At 43.3% G+C, this 22039-nt stretch overlaps 1 protein-coding gene across 2 annotated transcripts in view; it reads right to left on the bottom strand.

The window, feature by feature from the left end:
- Nucleotides 1–22039, bottom strand: part of CNTNAP5 (contactin associated protein family member 5) — an 885931-nt gene that overhangs the window by 707323 nt on the left and 156569 nt on the right. The window contains exon 2 of one of the 2 annotated variants that reach the window (XM_033947242.1): nt 907–1079. The exons of the other annotated variant lie outside the window; for it this stretch is intronic. Coding sequence (XP_033803133.1) covers nt 907–919 — 13 coding nt within the window. The 5' untranslated portion in view covers nt 920–1079. The remainder of the gene's footprint in view (nt 1–906; nt 1080–22039) is intronic. 2 annotated transcript variants of the gene reach the window in all.

The raw sequence follows: 22039 nt of genomic DNA, 5'->3' as shown, positions 1-22039 counted from the left end.
CTCTGCATCAGGAAACAAGGGGATCAGTGAACTCCTGTGCTAGCCATATTTCCCATCTGCATCAGGCCACAGGATGGCTGATGCAAGAAGTTCCTGCCTCTTGCCTGGGCCTTGAGCATCTGCATCTCGGAGAGAGCGAGAACCAGAAGGCCTTGAGCATGCGCAGTTGCTCAAGGCCCAGACAAGAGGCAGGAACTTCTTGCACCAGCACTGGCATGTCCTGTGGGCTCCATGCCGGTGCCAGATGGGGGGGTAAGGCTGAATGCTCTTCGGGCAGGGGGTGCCGGTTCAAGCGGGGGAGGGGGGGCGCATTCACGAGCAAGGGGGGGGTAGCGATGCCAGTTCTCAAGGGGTGGAGTAGTGCCACTGGCCTTGGGGGTGGGGGTGGGTGGGAATGTATCAAGCGAGTTTCCCTTACTTCCTATGGAGAAACTCGCTTTGATATATGAGTAATTTGGTTTACGAGCATGCTTCTGGAACAAATTATGCTCTTAAACCAAGGTTCCACTGTATTGGACTTTGAACTGCTTTCTGCATCTGTTTCATTGCAGATCTGTGTGGCCTCTTTGGGACGCTACAGTTTTCATCTTTCTAGCCCCTTTGTTAATCGTAGCTCAGTCTATAGGATTCACAGCATTTGCCTATGTAGATGGTGTCCAACTACTCCACTCCTTGAATCCCAAAGGCACTGAAGAGATTGAAGAAATCAACTCCAAATTAAACAAAATCAGTTCCTGGCTCAACCTTAACAAACTTGCACTGAACGTACCCAAAACCAAAGATGTGCTATTCCCCATTACAGATAAGAAAGAACTATGTCATCAAATCTGTATAGATTCCACCCCCATCCAAATCGACAATAAGGTCAAACTTCTGGGTGTCATTCTAGATTAAAAAAAATCTTACCTTTCATGACCATGTTAGTGCAGTCATCCAGAAGTGTTTCTACAAATTACGACTGATACGCTTGATAACATCACTTCTCGATCATCCTTCCAAAAACATTCTTATCCATTCCCTGGTCACCTCTCACATCGACTATTGTAATTCTCTATAAAGAACTATGCAGACTCCAAATTCTACAAAACACAGCAGTAAAACTTATCTACAGAGCAAAAAAATATGACCACATAACCCCCCCTACTCGGTGACGTCCACTGGTTGCCCATTACACATCATGTAACATACAAAATTCATCTGCTTACCTTTACAACCAAACATACAAATATTCCAGCTTTCATTGACAAATATCTAATCCCCTACACTCCTTCCTGGTCGCTTCGATCTAACAACCAAAATTTGCTAAATATCCCATCCATCTGCGAGATTTTTTATGACACAATCCGTAAAGCCATTTTTTTTCGGTCGTAGCTCCCACCCTTTGGAACGCCCTGCCGCTAGACATTAGACTAGAGTCCTCACTGGCCAAATTTAAATCCAAAATCAAAACTTTCCTTTTTAAAGGCGTTTTTAGCCTCTGAGACGAAACCCTCCCTCCCCCTCATTCCACCCTCTTCTTTTTTTTAAATCTAAATATAGTTTAACTTCCCCCATCCCCCTCTACCCCCTTTGGATCTAGTATGTTCTCTTTGGTCCATTATCCCCAATGATTTATTTTTTTTTTTTTAATTTTTCACTCGATTCTTTCCCATTTTTATTATACTGTAAACTGTATACAGTACTCCAAAATTTGCGGGGGTTCTGTTCTAGGAACCCCCGCAAATTTTGAAAAACTGCAAATACGGATTTTCGCCTGTCAAGAGGCAGGAGAGGGCATTATGGGTGCCGGTGGGTGCAGAAAATCACTAACGGTATGCTCCGACCACCTCGTCCTGTTTCTAAAGTCAGGCTACAGCAATCAGGAGCTGCATTGACACGCCAGATAGCGGGTCAAAACAGCTCCTGATTGGTGTAACCATGACTTTAGTATAAGGAAGTGGCGGTCAAAAAATACCATGAATTACTGAGTCCGTGATTCGCGAACCGCAAATATGCGGGGGTTTACTGTAGTTATACATTGATAGACAGTATATGAATGACATATAAACTTGGAAACTTCATGCCATTCGTGATGTCTTGGCATGCTATTGCCTCTGTCACAGATGCCGACTAACCAAATCAAAGCAATTTTCAAGTACAAATGGTTGGAAAACTCAATTGTTGAAGTGTAAAATTCTTTCACTCTTTGATATAAGTAGATTCTTTTTTTTTTTTATTAATCTTTATTCATTTTTAAAACTCACAATAAGTGTAACATAAAATACAATCATTTCATACTTTAACATCGCTTAATATATCATCAAATTCTAACTCGCATCAAATATCCCCCCTCCCTTATACCCAATTATTCCTAAGCAAAAGAAATCATAAAATAGTCCCACCCACCCCCCCACCCCCCACCCTGGACGTGTATGAACAAAAGGGAAAAATTAATATTTATTCTATGCAGTAATTTCATTCTTGGAACAAACAAACCAAAACTGCAGATATGTACAACGATGTAGGCGAATTTTATTGTGACAAGCAAACTATATATTAAAACCTTTTTACCAAACGGGGGACCCAACATGGTCCGTGTTTTGGACAACCTTCATCAGGGGCCCATGGTAGATAAAGGAAAAAACATATGTCACAACAAATATTGAAAAAGATAATATAAAACCAAACAGATGATGTGTCACGCCGAGAATCTCTGCAAATAGTAAAAATCGCTAGACTCTAGTCCCTAGACTCTAGACTCTAGACCCGTGTTGGGTCCCCCGTTTGGTAAAAAGGTTTTAATATATAGTTTGCTTGTCACAATAAAATTCGCCTACATCGTTGTACATATCTGCAGTTTTGGTTTGTTTGTTCCTGGCTGTTTTTTTTTACTGCAGACGAGGTTGGACCTCCCTTCTTTTGGTTCTGTTGCTCTGTAATTTCATTCTTTACAGTATCTTGTTCGTGGCTCCCAAATAACCTGAAATTTCTTAAAATTTCCCTGCTGCATGGCAATCACCCTTTCCATTTTGAATATGCGACACAAAGAGTTCCGCCAAAAGCTATAGCAAAAGCAGATTGAAATCAGGTGCAAAAAACAACATTTTGGCATTTGAAAACAAAGCCCCCAAGCTGATTGATGTGAACATGCATTGAAATCAAATGATTGCGCTCTGCACACCCCTACATGCTTTCCGTATTGATTTTGAGAGAATTCTAACCCTGATTGTGAACATTGCCTTAACTCTAATTGTAAGGTGAGTGATCAGCTAGTTTGCCAAACAGTCACTTTAAGAAAGATCAGTTTTTGAAAGCTGTCTTTTCATGATCATGACGGGAATAGCTATCCAAATGGTCACACATAACTGGAAGAGCCACGACAGAATAAATTACACATTTTGGTGGGCAAATGTGTGTACCACATATAAATACGAGAGAATGAATGTGGAATGTATGGGGTTTAGAAGTTCATTTAATAAAGTGTGGAGCCCATTGAATAAGTTTGTTACCTCGCAATAATGGTCATGTATCTCTCCTTTTCTTAGATTTCCTTACACATCCAGGGTGGGTGGGTGGGGGGAGGGAAATGTATTTTGAGCATTTAAATTACTTAATTATAATATTGTAATCACAACATATGTCTTATTGTATTAATAATTGGGAGGAGGATGGGAGAAAATGATTAAGAACATAAGAAGTTGCCTCCACTGGGTCAGACCAGAGGTCCATCGCGCCCAGCGGTCCGCTCCCGCGGCGGCCCATCAGGTCTATGACCTGTGAAGTGGTTCCTGACTATTTCTATAACCTACCTCTGCTTCTATCTGTACCCCTCAATCCCCTTATCCTTTACGAACCTATCTAAACCTTCCTTGAATCCCTGTACTGTGCTCTGGCCTATCACAACCTCTGGAAGCGCGTTCCATGTGTCCACCACCCTCTGAGTAAAAAAGAACTTCCTAGCGTTTGTTCTATACCTGTCCCCTTTCAATTTCTCCAAGTGACCCCTAGTACCTGTGGTTCCCCACAGTCTGAAGAATCTGTCCCTGTCTACCTTTTCTATGCCCTTCAGAATTTTGAAGGTTTCTATCATGTCTCCTCTAAGTCTTCTCTTCTCTAGGGAGAACAGCTCCAGCATTTTCAACCTGTCAGTGTATGAAAAGTTTTCCATACCTTTTATCAGTTTAGTCGCTCTTCTCTGGACCCCCTCAAGTACTGCCATGTCCTTCTTGAGGTACGGTGACCAGTACTGGACACAGTACTCCAGGTGCGGGCGCACTATTGCACGATACAGCGGTATGATGACTTCCTTCGTCCTGGTTGTGATACCCTTTTTAATGATACCCAACATTCTGTTCGCTTTCTTTGAGGCTATCGCACACTGTGCCGATGCTTTCAATGTTGTGTCCACCATCACCCCCAGGTGATAAAAAGTTGCCTCCGCTGGGTCAGACCAGAGGTCCATCGCGCCCAGAAGTCCGCTCCCGCGGCGGCCCATCAGGTCTGAATTTTGTCTGAAACCCTTCATTCCCCTTTTCCCTTCTATCTATTGACCTTCTTAGTCCTATCTCTATCCCTATCTGTATCCCTCAATCCCCGAGTCCTTCAGGAATTTATCCAATCCCTCCTTGAAACCTCGTAATGTACTCTGTCCCATCACATCCTCCAGAAGCGCATTCCAGGTGTCCACCACCCTCTGAGTGAAAAAGAATTTCCTAGCATTGGTTCTGAACCTGACCCCTTTCAATTTCTCCGAGTGCCCCCTTGTTCTTGTGGTTCCCAATAGGCTGAAGAATCTGTCCCTCTCCACCTTCTCTATGCCCTTCATGATCTTGTAAGTCTCTATCATGTCTCCTCTGAGTCTCCACTTCTCCAGTAATTAATAGTGCGTTTTATGCAATATTTTATGTTCAATTAATTGTATTGCACTGTCAAAGTTTGAAAATCAATAAAGATTAAAAAAAAAAGAGAAAGATCGATCCGTTTTTGAAAGAATTTGTTTTTTAAGACAAAGCAAGAGGATTCCCTAAGGGTAAGCTGGATTTGTCCTCCTGCCGCCATAATTTAATGACTCTTACCCCCTGTTTTACAAAACTGCGATAGGTGAATGGACCGCGCTGCTCCCGATGCTCATAGGAACTCAGGGCTCCTTTTACAAAGGTGCGCTAAGCATTTTAGCGTGCGCCAACCATGCGTTAAACACGTGCATGTTAGTCTATGGACGCATTAGTGGTTAGGGCATGCGTATATTTAGCACGCGCTAAACGTGCGCTAAAATGCATAGTGCACCTTAGGAAAACGGGGGGGGGGGGGTCAATGAGCGTCGGGAGCAACGCAGGCCATTCAGCGCAGCTCCCCGCACTAGAAACTGCTATCGCAGTTTGGTAAAAGGAGGCCCTAGTCTCTGTAGGAGCAACGGGTTGGCTAGTTGAATGGTGTATCTGACTTCTGACATGAAAAGTCTAGATGGGACGGATCACTCCTTGTCCTGGAATTTCTCCTCCGATTGCAGCAATACTAATGAATCTATGAAAGCTGTCGAAAACACAAATGAACGTTAATGAGCTGGAGTTTTCCGTTATTATTCATAACCTGTCAGGCATTGAAATTTCTGTGAGATTAAAAATGTTATAATGGTTGTAACAAAATGGCTGTTTTATTGTCTCCTGGCTTCAGATCTTGATAACTCAAAACAAGTGGTAAATTATGTGCAGTATAGAAACTAAATTAAAAGTTTTTGCTTGGATTTGAACAGCTTCTGTTTGCAAAACATCCTCCCTCTTAAGTCCCTCTAGGTTAGCAGTTCCCAAACTCGTCTCAAAGGAACGCCGTCCTGTCATATTTTCTGGATATCCACCCGAGTGAATTGTGTGTGCAGTGGAAGCAGAGCATGCAAATCAGTCTCATGAATATTCATTGCAGATGTTCAGAAATGTTAGAGTTCCCTCAGGAAAGGTTTGGGGACCACTGTCCGATGTTCTGTTTAATAATTTAAGAGTCGTTAGTTTCACTGATCTGATACCAGGAGTGTGACCTTCTGCCTAGGGTAAATATTTGGAACTTTTCTTGGAGCCGGGACCAAATTGTGATCCTGTGTTGGCAACACTATCTGGTTGGTTGACAACTGGTTGTCTATAAGCAAAGAATATTTGAATGTTAACCACAGTGGAATCGTCAGGGTGGGGGTGGGGAGTGGGGGGTGGGGAACGGATTGCCCCAGGTGCTGTCTTGATGGGGTCATAGCTCCCGCCCTCCTCTCTGCCCCCCCGCTCCTTTCCAAACCCCCAAACCCCCTTCTGCACGTATGTGCCCCTTCCCTCGTACCTCTTTAATGTTCCCAGCAAGACCAGTAACATGAATTTGCTGCCCGCATCGGAGTGACTTCTGGGTCCCGCACCTAGGAACTGACATCCGAGGGAGAGCCAACATGACACGAGCAGCAAGTTTGTGATGCTGTTCGTGCTGGTAAAATTAAAGAGGTACAGGGGAAGGGAACGGGGGTGCATACGCTGTGGGGGCGGAGGGAGGGTTGGGAAGAAGAAGGGGGGGCAGAGGAGAGGGAAGGGGGGAAGCTACACCACTGATTAATAAGTTGAAAAGTGCACACTTACAGGAGTGTTTCCCCTTCTTTCCAAGTATAGAGCTATACATATCTCCATAGCATGGCCATGCAAAGTGTGTCACAGCAAGGTAGCAGGGGATGTGCAAGTTGGTAGAGAAAGCTGGTATGGTATGGGGTATGAATAGTGTCTAATGTCTAATCTAATCTGAATTTCTGGATAACACTTATCCATTACTGGTTCAAGGTGATTTACAATTTAAGATACCCAAAAGTAGGATGGGCGGTATTAGTTACATCTTGCAAGCAGATAGGGCAGAAGGGGAAGGGAATATAATCGCATAGCATAGGGGTAGGGAACTCCGGTCCTCGAGAGACGTAGTCCAGTCGGGTTTTCAGGATTTCCCCAATGAATATGCATGAGATCTATTTGCATGCACTGCTTTCAATGCATATTCATTGGGGAAATCCTGAAAACCCGACTGGAATACGGCTCTCGAGGACCGGAGTTCCCTACCCCTGGCATAGAAGATGGCAATTAAAGATACACAAATGGGGCACAGAAAGGGCGATAGAAAGAAGATGATTCTTAGCTAGGTAAGCTGGAGGAACTACTGAGCAATAAGAATTTCTCAAAGAAGTACGTTTTTAGCTTTTTCCTAAAGGAGAGGTAGTTTGTCTCTGTCCTTTTGGATGTGGGGAGGTTGTTCCAGGTTCTTGTGGCAATGGAAGTGAATAGTGCGTTAAATATTCGTTTATATTTCATTCTTCTGATGAGAGGATGATCAGTTGATAAGTGCTGTTGATTCCGGTAGATGTGAAAGAGGAGTTAGAGTACAGGTAGAGATAATGGTGTTCGATAGTATCTGATGGTATATGCGAGTTTCACATGTATCAGTGTCCCTCCTGCCGAAACCCCCTCACCACCCCCTCCCCCGGAGACATCCCCATGAGGGGTGGCCTAAAGGAACTGACCAATCTGAATGTTAGGCCATTCACAGTGCATTCCAGAATGCACTGCAAGAGAGACCTAAGGTTGGCCCAGGAGCCTAAGGCCCCAACCTATGGCCTCCTATCCCTCCTGCTGGGGGGATGTTTGTGGGGGAGGGGGGAGAGGGTTTTGATGTCTTAGGGGGTGGGGAGGGGTTCTGGCATGAGGGACTGTGCATCCCTCCTGCAGGGGTATGTCTTGGGGTGGTGGTGGCGGAGTCGGGAAGAATTGGGCACTCCTCCTGCCACAGACATTCAAGGGTTGGCAGCTTTCGGCTTTCCGGTAGGAGGGACTGATCATCCCTTCTGCCGGTAATCTTTGCGGGGGGGGGGGGGGAGGCACAGGTTCCTTGTGACCGCTAATCTGATCACAGCAGGGAGATTCCCTTGCCATACAATCGGATCAGCGGCCACGTCTATTTGAAATGTAGACCAGCATTTTGCTAGCCTACATTTCAGGTGCCTATCGCGGCCCTAGGGAGATGCCTAAGGCCGCCTAAGGTCACTTCTGGGTGAAACCATGCCCATGCCTAGCCTTAAGCAAGCTTAGGCAATGCTACACACCTCCTAGGCTTGTGAAAATGACTACAATGTAGACGACCCTCCTCGGGGCTTTTTAAAAAAAAAACAAACAGCATGCATCCCGATTGGCTGGCTAGATAGTGGTAGGACGCCTACCACTGCCTATAATCGGGACGCCATTTATAGAATTTTCCCCTGGATACCTAAATTTGGGCAATCTCTTTAGAATCTGGACATCTGTCTCTAGAGTCACAACACCTGAGAGAATTTTCTGACACTGAGATAGAAACACTGGAACTTTCTCTCTCTCAGTCTTGGAGAACTTTGAATCTGCAATTTCCGAATTTCTCTTTGTCTATGCAGTTAGTCTGTCTGACTCTAGAGACAAACCTGGGAGATTTTTAAAGCTCATTTTTCTCTGTCACTGATAAACAGAGCCGCCTGTCACTTTTTCAGAGCTCTGTATCTGCCATTTCTCTCTCTCTCTAGAGTCCCACAGCTTGAGAGATTTTTAAAACATATTTTTCTCGGTGACTGTCATAGAAACGATGCCACTTTTCTTTCTCAGAGCCCCGCCTTGATCTTTGGGATGGTTTGCCCATTGTTCAGAGCTTTTGGACTTCAGCGAAGCAACTTTTTGAAGTCATGCATTTCCTACCAACTTCTTTCTCTGAATGCACAGGAGAAAAAAAAAAGAGGCTGGATTATTGGTATTTGCTTTCAGTGTCTTGTGGAGTTGCTAAATCATTTGGATGAGTAGGGATAGGCTAGTTTGCTGCTTGGAACTGGATCTGAATTTAGCTCACATGTTTTCAGTAGCAGCTCAAAGCAACTTACATTCAGATGCTGTACATATTTCCCCAGATGGCTTACAATTCATATTCAGCCATTGTGGTTGGTATTTTTCTAAAATACCATCTATTGCAAATGAAAATAAAAATAAAATCTGGATATTCAGTCCTGGAATCTGAATAGCGCTAGGGTGAGTAGTTCTAGCAATACAGGGATAGTGGCAATAACTAATTTACTGTTCAGCTGTAGCCGGCGGGCTCCAGGCAAGGTGTCTGGGGTCACCGGTACATGCAAACTCTTGTGAGCCATTGCGGGCTGCACAAGGAGGTAATATTGTAGCGTTTAATGTAAGAGACACCCTCAAATGTAATAGGCACAGCTTCAATGCAAGCAGGAATTTTAATCCTCAAAACATAAAAAATAACAGCATATTGGTCAGGATAATTTTGTAGGTGCCAACCGGCTTCCAATACATATTTCAAAACTATCTCAGAAAATAGTCTCTGTGAGAGAAAAACAAGAGTCCAAAATCATATAGCAAAATCGTTCCGCTCACAGAGTTAAGCTATCTTTCAGTTGCAGTCCATTAAGAGTCCATAGCAAAAGAAAGGAAAACTTCAAAACAAAAGCAATAACTTCCGGTCTGTAACAATCCAGCTCCAAGTCAGTGCTGCTGTACTGACTTCTTCAGCAAGGAATGCTGGAAAGACAGTGTGCACCGTGTGGTCTTTAAACTGCCAATAATTAGGCCCACTATCCCACCATGAAACACGGGGCAAACCCCACTGTCTTTGACTATCACAGTTCACATTCCTAACCAGGAAGGAGCAATATCAACTTCCAACAAAAAGAAAACCAAGCTTCAAAATAAAAGTCCTTGCTCAGTTCAACAACAGAGAAAATTCACTCATTGGCAGGAGTAAGAATTATTCAGCTCTTGAAAAACCAGGCAAAACAAACTTGAAGTATTCTTTAATCAAACCTTTAGTTACCTTTAGTTAGTTACTTGTTTTCAGGAAACAAACTTCCATGGGTGTACCTTCAGGAGCCAACACAGCACTAGTATCAGGGCTCATTTCAAGATCCATGGCAAGCGGTTCCTCCACCAGACTGAAAGGCACTTCTTCCCCAGCCTCAATTAACTCCATAGATTCAGGAGTTTGGCTGCTATCAGGAGCTCTCAGCCCTGAGCGCTGTGACCTGTCCTGCTGCTATTCCTCCCTCCTCTGATTCTCCAGAAGCTTAGTTCTCAGGAACAGCAGCTTGCAGCCCTGCCCCCAACCCTCAGGTGGAAAGAATTTCCGGTTAATCACCTTGGGAAATAGAGGGGGTGGGAACTTAGCACTCCTGCTCTCCTACTCCCTCTATAAAACCTAGAAGGAAATTCAGCTTCTGAGTCAGAAAATGGTTTAAATGGAGGTATATGAGAATGGTCTGGATTAGAACTGCTACCTGCACTAGGGACACTCCTAGCAGGCATAGCCTGCCTATCACACAGCTAAAGTTAAAACAGTATTTTCATATTCTAACTTTCTCTACATAGTTATATAATTAATGGGATGAATATTGAAGCTAACCGGATAACTACTTGTTCTGCTCAAGGACTGCTCCAGCAACTCTATCCAGATAAATACACTGAATACAGCATTTGGTGGCATTTATCCAGGTAGTGGGGAGGGGAGGGGAGGGGGGGGCAGACAGTCCACGTCGCATGGTTTAAGCAGGCAAAAACCTCTCGTGCCCCCTTAAATCAAGCTGAAATATGACTCCCTCATAATAAGGTGATAGGATGGAAGGGTATGTGTGTGCAGAGAAAAGAAGCAGGATGGGAGCTATTCAGACTTGCTCCCCCCACCACTGACTCCCATAAGACCATAAGAATAGCTTTATTGGGTCAGACCAATGGTCTATCAGGCCCAGTAGCCCATTCTCACAGTGGCCAATCCAGGTCACTAGTACCTGGCCAAAACCCAAGGAGTAGCAACATTCCATACAGAATCTCAAAGAATAGCAAGATTCCGGAATCCCAGAGAGTAACAAGATTCTAGAACCCCAAGGAGTAGCAGCATTCCATACAAAATCTCAAAGAATAGCAAGATTCCGGAATCCCAGAGAGCAACAAGATTCTAGAATCGCAAAGAGTAGCAACATTCCATAATACCGATGCAGGGCAAGCAGTGGCTTCTCCTGTGTCTTTCTCAATAACAGACTATGGACTTTTCCTCCAGGAAATTGTCCAAGCCTGTCTTAAAACCATGCTATCCATTCTTACCACAACCTCTGGCAAAGAGAAGATGATAGAATGATATTTCAAGAGCAGCAGTAGCTGACCTAGAAGCCAAGTGTTTGGAAACGTCCAATTGACAAAGTTCTTGGCCATTATGGACTGTTTTAGAATATATGAATCAGGGCAAAATCTTAGCTTCTTTCCTACTACAACTGCTGTGATGGAATTTGCATCGCTAGCAACTTGCATATTCATAGAGTGAAATCTTGTTCTGCTTCTCTATCTTCTCTGAAACTGTGTTGGTGTTTTTATAGCTACGTGAATGTCAGTGGTAGAGAATGACACAGGGACAAATTTTTTTCCCCGTCCCCACAGGAACTCATTTTCCCGTTGCGCGAGTTCTTTTCCTGTCCCTGTCCCATTCCTGCAAGCTTTGTCCTCATCTACACAAACCTCAAACACTTTATAATCGTAAACAGCAACATTCTAGAGCTCAGATTGTGATGTCATAATGCCTCATTCCACCAATGCCTAAGCTCCGTCCTCATCTGCACAAGCCTCAAACACTTTAAAATCCTAAGTGGCAACATTCTAGAGCTCAGATTGTGATGTCATAATGCCTCATTCCACCAATGCCTAAGCTCTCTCCTCATCTGCACAAGCCCTGAACACTTTAAAATCCTAAGTAGCAACATTCTAGAGCTCAGATTGTGATGTCATAATGCCTCATTCCACCAATGCCTAAGCTCTCTCCTCATCTGCACAAGCCCTGAACACTTTAAAATCCTAAGTAGCAACATTCTAGAGCTCAGATTGTGATGTTATAATGCCTCATTCCACCAATGCCTAAGCTCTCTCCTCATCTGCACAAGCCCTGAACACTTTAAAATCCTAAGTAGCAACATTCCAGAGCTCAGATTGTGATGTCATAATGCCTCATTCCACCAATGCCTAAGCTCCGTCCTCATCTGCACAAGCCTCAAACACTTTAAAATCATAAGTTTTCGAGGCTTGTGCGGTTAAAGTAGAACTTACAGAAATGGGACAGGGACAAAACTCAAGGGGATGGGACAGGGATATTGAGTTCTTGCAGGGACGGGGGCAAATTTGTCCCCGTGTCATTCTCTAGTCAGTGGGAAAAGGTCTCATCTGGGGTCCCAAGGCAAAATTTTGCTGAAGTCATCATTAACCCCTCTTTTACAAAGGTGCGCTAAATATTAGCGCGCGCTAAACGCGCCTTTGCAAAAGAGGGCCTAATGCTTTCATTTACCAGCAGGTGGCGACCAGACACTGTACTTGAACAATGTTAGTATGTGACCTCCTGACATTCTTGTTTAATTATATTAACTGTTTCTCTCCCCCCCCCCCCCCCTCCCCATCAATCTAGGGCAGCCAGAAAAATAGTTAAACTTGCAGGAAATGATAGACTTATCTATAAAAGCCCCAAATCACCAGGCTTTTGTCAAAAGATTTGGCCCTAATAGAAGGCGATGATCCACTTAACCTCTTCGGCTACTCGGAGAATTGGCTAAAGGGAATAAAAATGGCTGGTGTGTTGAAGTTAAGAACAGTATTTGCTATACTGTAGCTCTGTCGCCACAGTGCGGGAATTATTTGGCCCCCTTCTCTGTATTAGTAAAGGGGCCGCTTTGCTTTGACATCCCTGGTTGAGTGCCCCCCCCCCTTAAAAAAAAAGGAGAGAAGCAGTTTCAAAGAACTCTCCTCGTATTCTATCTGCTGTTTGCTGTGAGGAAAGGTAGCCACCGAGTCTCCAGGCAAGAGCTTGCATAACTTCAATGAGGAATGACAGAGTGGGATCCTCCAGCAGTCTGACATTGTTATACAAAGACAAAAGCATTTCCGAGATCTAGTCAACGCTTGTTCCTTAGAGCGGTGAAAAAAATTCATTTTGGGCTTGTACCACCTTTTCTGTCTTGTCTCTTCTTTCTGTAGAGTTTGTCCTCTGTTGCTTCTGGCGTTGGGCCTGCCTCAAATGTTGATGCTAAAAGTGCATTTAACTGGCCAGGAACGGTTCCTGCGCTGGCATTTGTCCAGCTAATCGCTAATATTCAGTGAGAGAAAGCTGGCTATCTCTGCTGAATATTAATGTTTAGCAGCTAAAATGTAACTGGCTATATAAGAACATAAGAATAGCTTTACTGGGTCAGATGAATTGTCCATCAAGCCCAGCATCCCGTCTTCACGGAGGCCAATCCAAGTCATAAGTACCTGGGACTCAGCTAAGTTGAACTATATCTTAGCAATATTGTTTTAAGCATCGTCAATGATTTTTGCACTTTTTCCTTATTATTTTGATTGTGTTTGAAGCTTTTTTTTTCCAGGGTGGGGGTTAAAGCGCCCCTTAGTCTTTTTGCTTCTGTTTTGAATCCACATTCAGCATTTTTTGTGTTCATTAGCACTTACATTTAATTACTTGAAAAAATTAACCAGAGACATTATGATGTACGGGGCAGTGTGTATTTAGACCTTATGGGTCTGGTGCTAGTCATCAATAAGCACTTGCCCAGGACTAAAAACGAATCGAAGGGTTGACTTAGCCCATACTGAGGTCCCTTTATATTTATTTTTCTTCATTGCGTTGGTGTTGATTCTTAACAGGGAGCTTAAAGCCTTTGCCAATTCTTTCTTGTTTAGTTTTCTCTTTTATTGGTAAAATTTTGGGTTTTTTTGAAGCCTATGTAGATAAATGTCACTTTGGATAGGTATTTGGAAAACAAAGGGATTGAGGGGTACAGATAAGAGTAGAGGTAGATTATAGGGATGGGATTAGAGGTAAGTTACAAAATTAATCAGGGACCACTGTTCAGGCACTAGGCCTGATGGGCCGCCGCGGGAGCAGACCGCCGAGCAAGATGGACCTCTGGTCTGACTCAGCGGGGGCAACTTCTTATGTTCTTAAGTCTTGACCCCCCATCCCCCCATGTGTTTCTTCAAATTCCAGTTCTCAAAGAATCTAGATAAACCAGAACCCCTCCGGGCACAAGGAAATACCTACTGAATCTAAGCCTAACTTGCTGTGAGCGACTGCTGAAAAACACACGAGCTAAATGCAAAATTCCTTCCCTTCCACTGCCCAATGAAGAGTTGTCTCTTCCACTAGACTCGTGTCTGCTAATTATTACATTCTCTCTGCTATTCCACTTTCAATTGATCTATACCGACAATGAGGTTTAATGATTTATGTTTAGGAGTCTAGCTCTAGTTCCCCAGGGCTTTGACTGTAATTTATTATGTTTCAATTTGTTTTATAGGATGATACTTGGCTTGTCCAGCAGCTAGCTTCTAAGTGACCTCTACGTAACAGAGCATACAATTTTATTTCTATACCGCAGTACACCATGAAGCTCGATGCATTTAACAGGAGTTAAGTAGAAGACCGTACACAGGAACATGCAAGGTCAGAATCGAGTACAATTATGCTAAGGTAATACGAAAAGAGTTCAAGCAGACGAACAGCTTTCAAATATCGGTACGGATATAGATACGGAGTCCCAAAAGAAGGAGGCGAGAGAAGTGACGGGGGACCGGTTGTAAAAGTTGAATGAGTCTGTGCATAGAGCTTTTTCCATCGTCTTGAGGAGCGTGTGAGACATGCAGAGAGGGCACTAGGAATTTGTTGAACAAGTAGGTTTTTAATCCTTTCAGGAATTGTATGTATGACAAAAAAGACCCAATAATGGAGAATAGTTCTCGACTGAAGTGAGCTGCTTGATAGGATAGCAGTTTTGTCAGGTAAGCCTTTTTAGGATTTTCTTGCAGGGATGAAGTTGGAGCGCAAAAGGCGGGTCGTGGGTGGGTGGGAGGTAAACGCAAATACTTCAGTCATGTAGTGTGGTAGGAGGCCATGAAGAGCCTTGTACATGAACCAATCCAGTTTGAATAGTGATCAGGTCTCAATTGGGAGTCATTGCAGTTGCTTGTAGGAAAGCGTGACATGGTCAGTTTTCCTTAGGCCAAAGATAAGGCACACAGCGGTGTGCTGAATCGTCTGAAGTCTGCTGAAGTGTTTTTAGGGGCATGAGATGTAAATGAGGTTGCAGTAGTCTAGCATACTGAGGATCAGGGCTTGGCATAGGATTTGAAAGGGAAGGGTGTCAAAGTAGGAATGGATAGATCATGGTTTCCAGAGTGGTGCAAAGCCTTTGCGAACCACAGCAGCGATATGGCTTTCCATAGTCATCTTTCAGTCTATAGTCACTCCTAGGGTTTTGATAGTGGACTGTAGTGGTAGGGATTTACTCCTGATCATGATTTCCTCATTGAGGTCTTAAGGGACTGCGAGGAAGAACTTGTTTTTTTAAGGGTTTAGTTTCAGTTTGTGTTTTATCATCTAGACTTCCATTGTTTGAATAACCCCTTTGATTCTTTTGAAGGCAGAGTGGGTATTGGGAGGAGGACTGTGATGTCATCAGTGTAACTATAGCTCTTAACTTCCAATGAGGCTAGGTGGTTCCCCAGTGAACATAAGCATATGTTGAACAGGATCAGAGACAGTGTTTTGCTCCAGATATAAAGATTTTTATAACTGGGTTCACTTGTCCCAATATTGATTATCTACATTCACATGGGTAAAGTCTAGATGGAGAGCAGATAGTGCTCTCATGAATGTAACTTCCAGGTGGTTATTTTTTAAGCTCTATTTGTGTTTTGGACATCTGAAAACTGTCATTTATATGTTCATAATGCATGGACATCTAAATCCTGATTATATAAAGCCAGGATATGGATGCTTAACACTGCAGTACATCCATATAGCAAGGGGCCATGATCTGAGCATGTTTTTTGTGGGACTAGGGAAGGGACAAAAATATGAACATCCTACTCATTTCATAGAAGGGGAAGGGATGCGACGTCCTGTTTTGAAGGTCAAAAAGAAGAATTCTCTTCAAAGGAGTTAAAATTATTGCAGGAAAAGTGGATGAAGTGTATGGAGCTATCGGGGGACTATACTGAGAAATAAAACTAACATTTTTTTGAAAACTCTTTTCTTTCCTACTGAGGCAGATAAATGATTGACCACCCCTTATACACCTGCAAGCCTAGGTTTAGTGGGTGTTTTTATGAAGTGCGATTTTAACTTGGGTCTCTTGATTCTTAACTCAACTGCCCTAACCATTAATCCACCCTTCTGCTCTGCACGGACATCTGTTGATTGTCGGTGTCTATAAAGCACATAGTCGCCATTTTTTTTTTTTTTAGTGCATGGCGCAAAGAGAACCCAGGAAGATGAAATTTTTGGGTGACGTGAGTTTGTCTTCCTGTGGATTTAGTCATTTTTGAATCAAACTATTTCTTTGCAAAGCTGATATTTTATTTCTTTCTATTTTGATTTACAGATATAACACTTTACAATTCCCTGATGAAAGCATAGGTGAAACGGGTCCCCGTCAGGAAATACAAGTGCTTGTCTAAACTGTTTCACAGATAATTTAGTTACAGACTGTTTGAAATTGCCTTGCCTTGAACTAAAGATCGTTTTGTTTGATTTGGAGATTTTCTGCCCTTGATAGAAACCAACCCTGCTTAATGTTTGCAATTCAGTTATTATGCTGTGCACACTGGGACTTTTTGGGCTTTTTCCTCCAATTTTTTGTATGAACGAGTGTGTTTTGACTTCTACCGTTTCTATATTTTAGCAGTTTATAAGACAGACATTCCTATGCTGCCATACAGATATCTATCTCTTCCCCCTCCCCCACCCTTCATAATTTAGACATTTGTGAAATGGATGCTCATGCTCGATATTTCCAGCACAGGACGTTCATCTCGCATGTATTTCAGCGGCTCGCGGCACAGACTGCACCCAACCGGCGCTCCGGGGCGGTGCGCCCCCTGGCCGCGTGTCTCCGCCTGGACTCACATCTCTGGCAGCTGCCTCAGCGTCCCAGTGGGGAAACCGACACCGGTCCCAGACACTCTGACGTGCCGCCGTCGGAGAGAGGACGCAGGAGAAGAAAGTTTGGCTGCACAGGTGAGGGAACAGACAGCAGTCGAGGGTGGGAGGAAGGGAAGCCGCGTCTCTCTCTCGGGATCGCCGTATCGAAAGGGCGACCTCCCTTCCGCTCACCCCTATCCCCTAACCCCCCCCCCGTTGATTGGCTCTTCCTTCTCCTCGTTTCCCCCTCCCCCCTCCCATCCTTTCGCTCCGGCTTCGGCCGATTTGGCCGTGCTCCTCTCTAGACGGGATCGGAGCTTGTTCTATTCTAAAATACATGTGCGATTGACATTTGTTTTGATGCACTGACTTGGCTATCCATATTCAGAGTTGGATGTCCTTTCTAAAACGATACTCCACAGAATAGTATTACATTACATTAGTGATTTCTATTCCGCCAATACCTTGTGGTTCAAGGCGGATTCCATAAAAGTTTTCAGAGATTACATAAAAATTTACAGGAATAGCATAAGAGATGTCATAAGAGTTACATAGGAATTACCAAAGATTTGTCGTTACCTTAAGGTGATAAATGTTGGGTAATAAGAATTACCCAAGAGTTGTCGAGATCTTAAGGTGGTAAGTGATGGGTAAATAGAGGCATTTTAGCAATAGTTGGGTAGTTAGAAGCATATTAGAATATATTAAGGGTGTAGAGTGGGTCGGTGGGGTTTAGGTAGGAATTGGTCGTGTTAGATAGGTTTTATGTACTTTTTGAAGAGTAGGGTTTTAGTATCTTTCTTGAAGGTTTTGTAGTCTGGGGTTGATGACAACAGAATGGTGATTTGTCTGTCCAGTTTAGCTGCTTTAGTGGCTATTAGGTTGTCATATAGTTTTTTTCGTTTGACATTTTTGGATGGTGGGTGTGTGAAAAGTGAGTGGGTTCTCCTGTGCCTGGATGAGGAGGATTGAGTTAGTTTGGGCTTTCTCCGTTAATGGCTTTGAATAGTAGGCAGTAGAATTTGAAGTATACTCTTGCCTGTATTGGGAGCCAGTGAGAGTCATGATATGCTTCTGTGATGTGGTCATATTTTTTCAATGAGTAGATGAGTCTTAGGGCTGTATTTTATATAGTTTGTAATTGTATAGTATAACCGATATGTGTATCCTCAGATCCCAAGAACAAGCAATTGTACCAGCTTTTGGCCGGTGTAATAGCTCGTGCCTAATTATATGCATGTCAATATATCCAAATGTGCCACAAGGAAAAGTAGGCACCTACTTTCTTTATAAGAACATAAGAATAGCCTTACTGGGTCAGACCAATGGTCCATCAAGCCCAGCAGCCCATTCTCATGATAGCCAATCCAGATCACTAGAACCTGGCCAAAACCCAAGGAATATCAATATTCCATGCTACCGATCCAGAGCAAGCAGTGGCTTCCCCCATGTTTTTCTGAATAAGAGACTATGGACTTTTCCTCCAGGAAATTGTCCAAACCTTTCTTAAAACCAGCTACGCTATCCGCTCTTCACATAGGCACCCTTTAGGCCAGGCTTGGCCAGAATCTGGCCCTTCATGTGCTTTTTTATGACCCTTGGAAGCCTTTGGTATCTGGCTAATCTTAGTTTTAGGCCACTCCCGGTGCATCCCAGAATGCACTGGGAAGGAGACCTAAGACTCTGGTTGGCCCAGGTGCCTAAGGCCTCTCCTATGATCTGCTCATACTTTTCCTTTAGCCACACCCCTTTTGAGTTACACATTAAAAAATTTAGGAGTTGATGTGTTAGAATAGTATGTAGGCCGAATGCATCAGGAAAAGCTAATTTTTGCCAATCAGCTACAATCGTTGCTAATGTGAATGCCTTATGTAATATCCTGAAATGATTTTGGGTTTAGGCATGTGCACATACAGTCAGGCACACGCATGAAACATGCAACAAAACTCTTTTATTGGTTCAGAAACCTGAGTCCTGTTACTTCACAGGCTCAGGGAAAGGAAAAGTCTCTTAATTCAAAGGCAAAATTCTTGAAATAGACCCAAGATACTATCTGCGGTCAGTGGCTGCCACACCCCTGCAAACATAGATTGCAGCAGTCGTTCTCTGGTCAGGTACCACGGTCTGATCCAACCAGACCCCAAAGCAAAGTCCATATGTTCAGCAGAAGTTGGCTTAGCTCATAGTAACATAAACATAGTAACATGATAGATGATGGCAGATAAAGACCCGAATGGTCCATCCAGTCTGCCCAACCTGATTTAATTTAAGTTTTTTAAATTTTTTCTTTGTAGCTATTTCTGGGCAAGAATCCAAAGCTCTACCCAGTACTGTGCTTGGGTTCCCACTGCTGAAGTCTGTCAAAGCTCACTCTAGTCCATCTACATCTTCCCAGCCATTGAAGCCCTCCCCAGTCTATCCTCAACCAAATGGCCATATGCAGACACAGACCGTGCAAGTCTTCCCATTACTGGCCTTAGTTCTTCAATATTTACTATTATTTTCCGATTCTAGATCCTCTGTGTTCATCGCACGCTTATTTGAACTCCGTCATCGTTTTCCTCTCTACCACCTCTCTTGGGAGCACATTCCAGGCATCCACCAACCTCTTCGTAAAGTAGACTTCCCTAACATTGCTCTTGATCTACCACCCCTCAACCTCAAATTATGTCCTCTGGTTTTACCAGCCAAGGAGAGTGTCTAACTCTCGTAGTCAAACTGTGTACTGGGGAACACTGCTTTCTTCCTTCCCCTGGGCTTCTCCTCAACCCAACACCTTGGGAAGATCTCTCTTCCTGGAGACCTCATGCCTCTCTGAACTATTGCAATCTAGGACATATGAATTTCTCCCTGCCCGAGTCCTGCGCCTTAGACTCACAGGATTGTCCAACCTCCCCCAAGGTGGCTTACTCTTGAGTTAACACCCCCTGCTGTACAGTGGTGCAATTACAGTAACAGTGTGGGAGAGCTCTTTACCAATTCACTCACTCCTTCATACCTTGTTAATCAATTTGCACTGTGCACTCAAATTTTGATGTGCATATTTTGCTGACCTATATAGGATTTGTTTAGTCTGAAATAAAATATTGGAAAACATCTTAGGGATGCAGGGAATGCTTGAGCTCCCCCAATATTAAAGAAACTCCTTGACTGTGTCCAGGGAGAGGTCATTTCTGTTGGGTTTAACACCCCAATAATTTTGAAAAGTTAGCTCCTATGGAAGACATTATTGAAGTATTTTGTACCCCGCTTAGGTTTAGTCAAGATATAAGCTTGTTAGTTTTTCTTTTTAGGTTTTATTCTAAATAAATAAATATAGCCCACTGCTAAATGGGCAGCGGTCTGAGTTATACAAGCCTTTCTTCATCCCTCCATGGATATTTCCAGAGAAAAGCCCATCCATCAAACAAGATTCTATACATTGTTTTCTTGGTCCATTGTAGTATGCATAATTTATTCTATGGTTTAGTAAAAAAGTACAAACTCATTTGCCCGTCTCTTCCTCAGCTTTAGAATTCTAGCTCAGGTATAGGAGACGGTAAAAAGCCACATGGATAAAAGCTTTTCCATTTGATTAAAACACAATAACACTGTCGCCATACAAGTGCAATAAAGTTAATTTTCATTCCTTATTTGTTCATGGCCTGATTTTAACCGGATGAATAGGGTCTGATAATGTATTGTTTGTCCTTCCGTTCAGGGTTCATTTTCTGGAAACCGTGTACTAATTTTTTTTTCTCATCCTGGAACTGCATAAGAGAAAACTCCTTGTTCAGGAAAGACATACATTATATGAGACAAAATACAGAGAGAAGAAGTATGCATAGAATAATTTTCTATCAGTTTGAATCCTCTAATTCTTCAGTGGACTAACCTTGGCATTCGCACAGCACTCAAAGCAATCCATAAAATGTATTATCCTTCTTGGATCTAATTTAGAGGACTTGAGCTGAATTTAAGCTAAATATTTATTTTATTTTATTTGATTACTATGTATTTTACCTTTGAGTATTATTTTCCTGATTTCTTCAACTTTCTGTGCAAGTGGATACTTGATTTATAAAATGTAAAATTTGATAATTTAAAAAAAAAAAAAAAAATGTATTATGAAAAACAAATCAGAAAAATACCATCTAAGTAGGACTGATATGGCCGCAGCTCTTTTACTTAAAAACTTTTAGAATCAACTTTTACATAAATAAACTTCATAATCCCTTCTAGCCAGTCAGCCTTAGGGCTCCTTTTTTCGAAGGTGCGCTAAGCGTTTTAGCGCACGCACCGCATTAGCGCGCTAGCCGAAAATCTACCACCTGCTCAAAAGGAGGTGGTAGCGGCTAGCGTGCGTGGCAATTTAGCGCGCGCTATTCCGCACGCTAAGGCCCTAGCACGGCTGTGTAAAAGGAGCCCTTAATCTCTACCCTTAACCTGTTTTAATTAGAAAGCTAGTCGGTAGCAACCTAGCCTCCAAGTAACCCAACATACATTACCAACTCACAATAATAACTTAGTTAATCTTCAATACTTCAGTTAAAGCGAACCCTGTAGTGGCTCCAAGACTCCATCTTGGCTCAACGCGGTATAAACACCCAAGCCTTTTACTCCTCATGCACACGTTTCATTAATTTCAATTCCTCGTTGTTTTCCAATAATTGGCCACCTGGATTATGCTCTGCTATCCCAACACAGCTGCAACCTCCAAACTACCATCCACACCAACCCCTGCCCAACCCCAAATAGAATGTCCCACCCCCACTTCCCCACCTCCCCTCTAGTGCTGCCCGATTCGCCGATTCGAATCGATTCACTGATTCACTTCGGTGAATCAATTCAAATCGATTTGTTTTCTTACAAAATTGGGCTTGCTGATTCAGTAACCAACCCTCCTCCCCGCATACCTTTGGGCCTCCTAAAACAGGAGCGGCAGTGCTCTGGCGTCTGTCCTAAGCATTGCCTCTTGCTGGCCGTCCACTGTTGCTGCTGCTCCTGCTTTAGGGCGCTCCATGTTAGAGCTCACAGTGGAATGTGGGAGTGTATGGGTCAGGAAGTGCTGCATAGGGGCATAATTATAACAGCGCTG

This window comes from Geotrypetes seraphini, chromosome 5 (assembly GCF_902459505.1).
Source record: "Geotrypetes seraphini chromosome 5, aGeoSer1.1, whole genome shotgun sequence".
Taxonomy (NCBI): Eukaryota; Metazoa; Chordata; class Amphibia; order Gymnophiona; family Dermophiidae; genus Geotrypetes; species Geotrypetes seraphini.
This window is presented reverse-complemented; position numbering and strand designations above follow the sequence as displayed.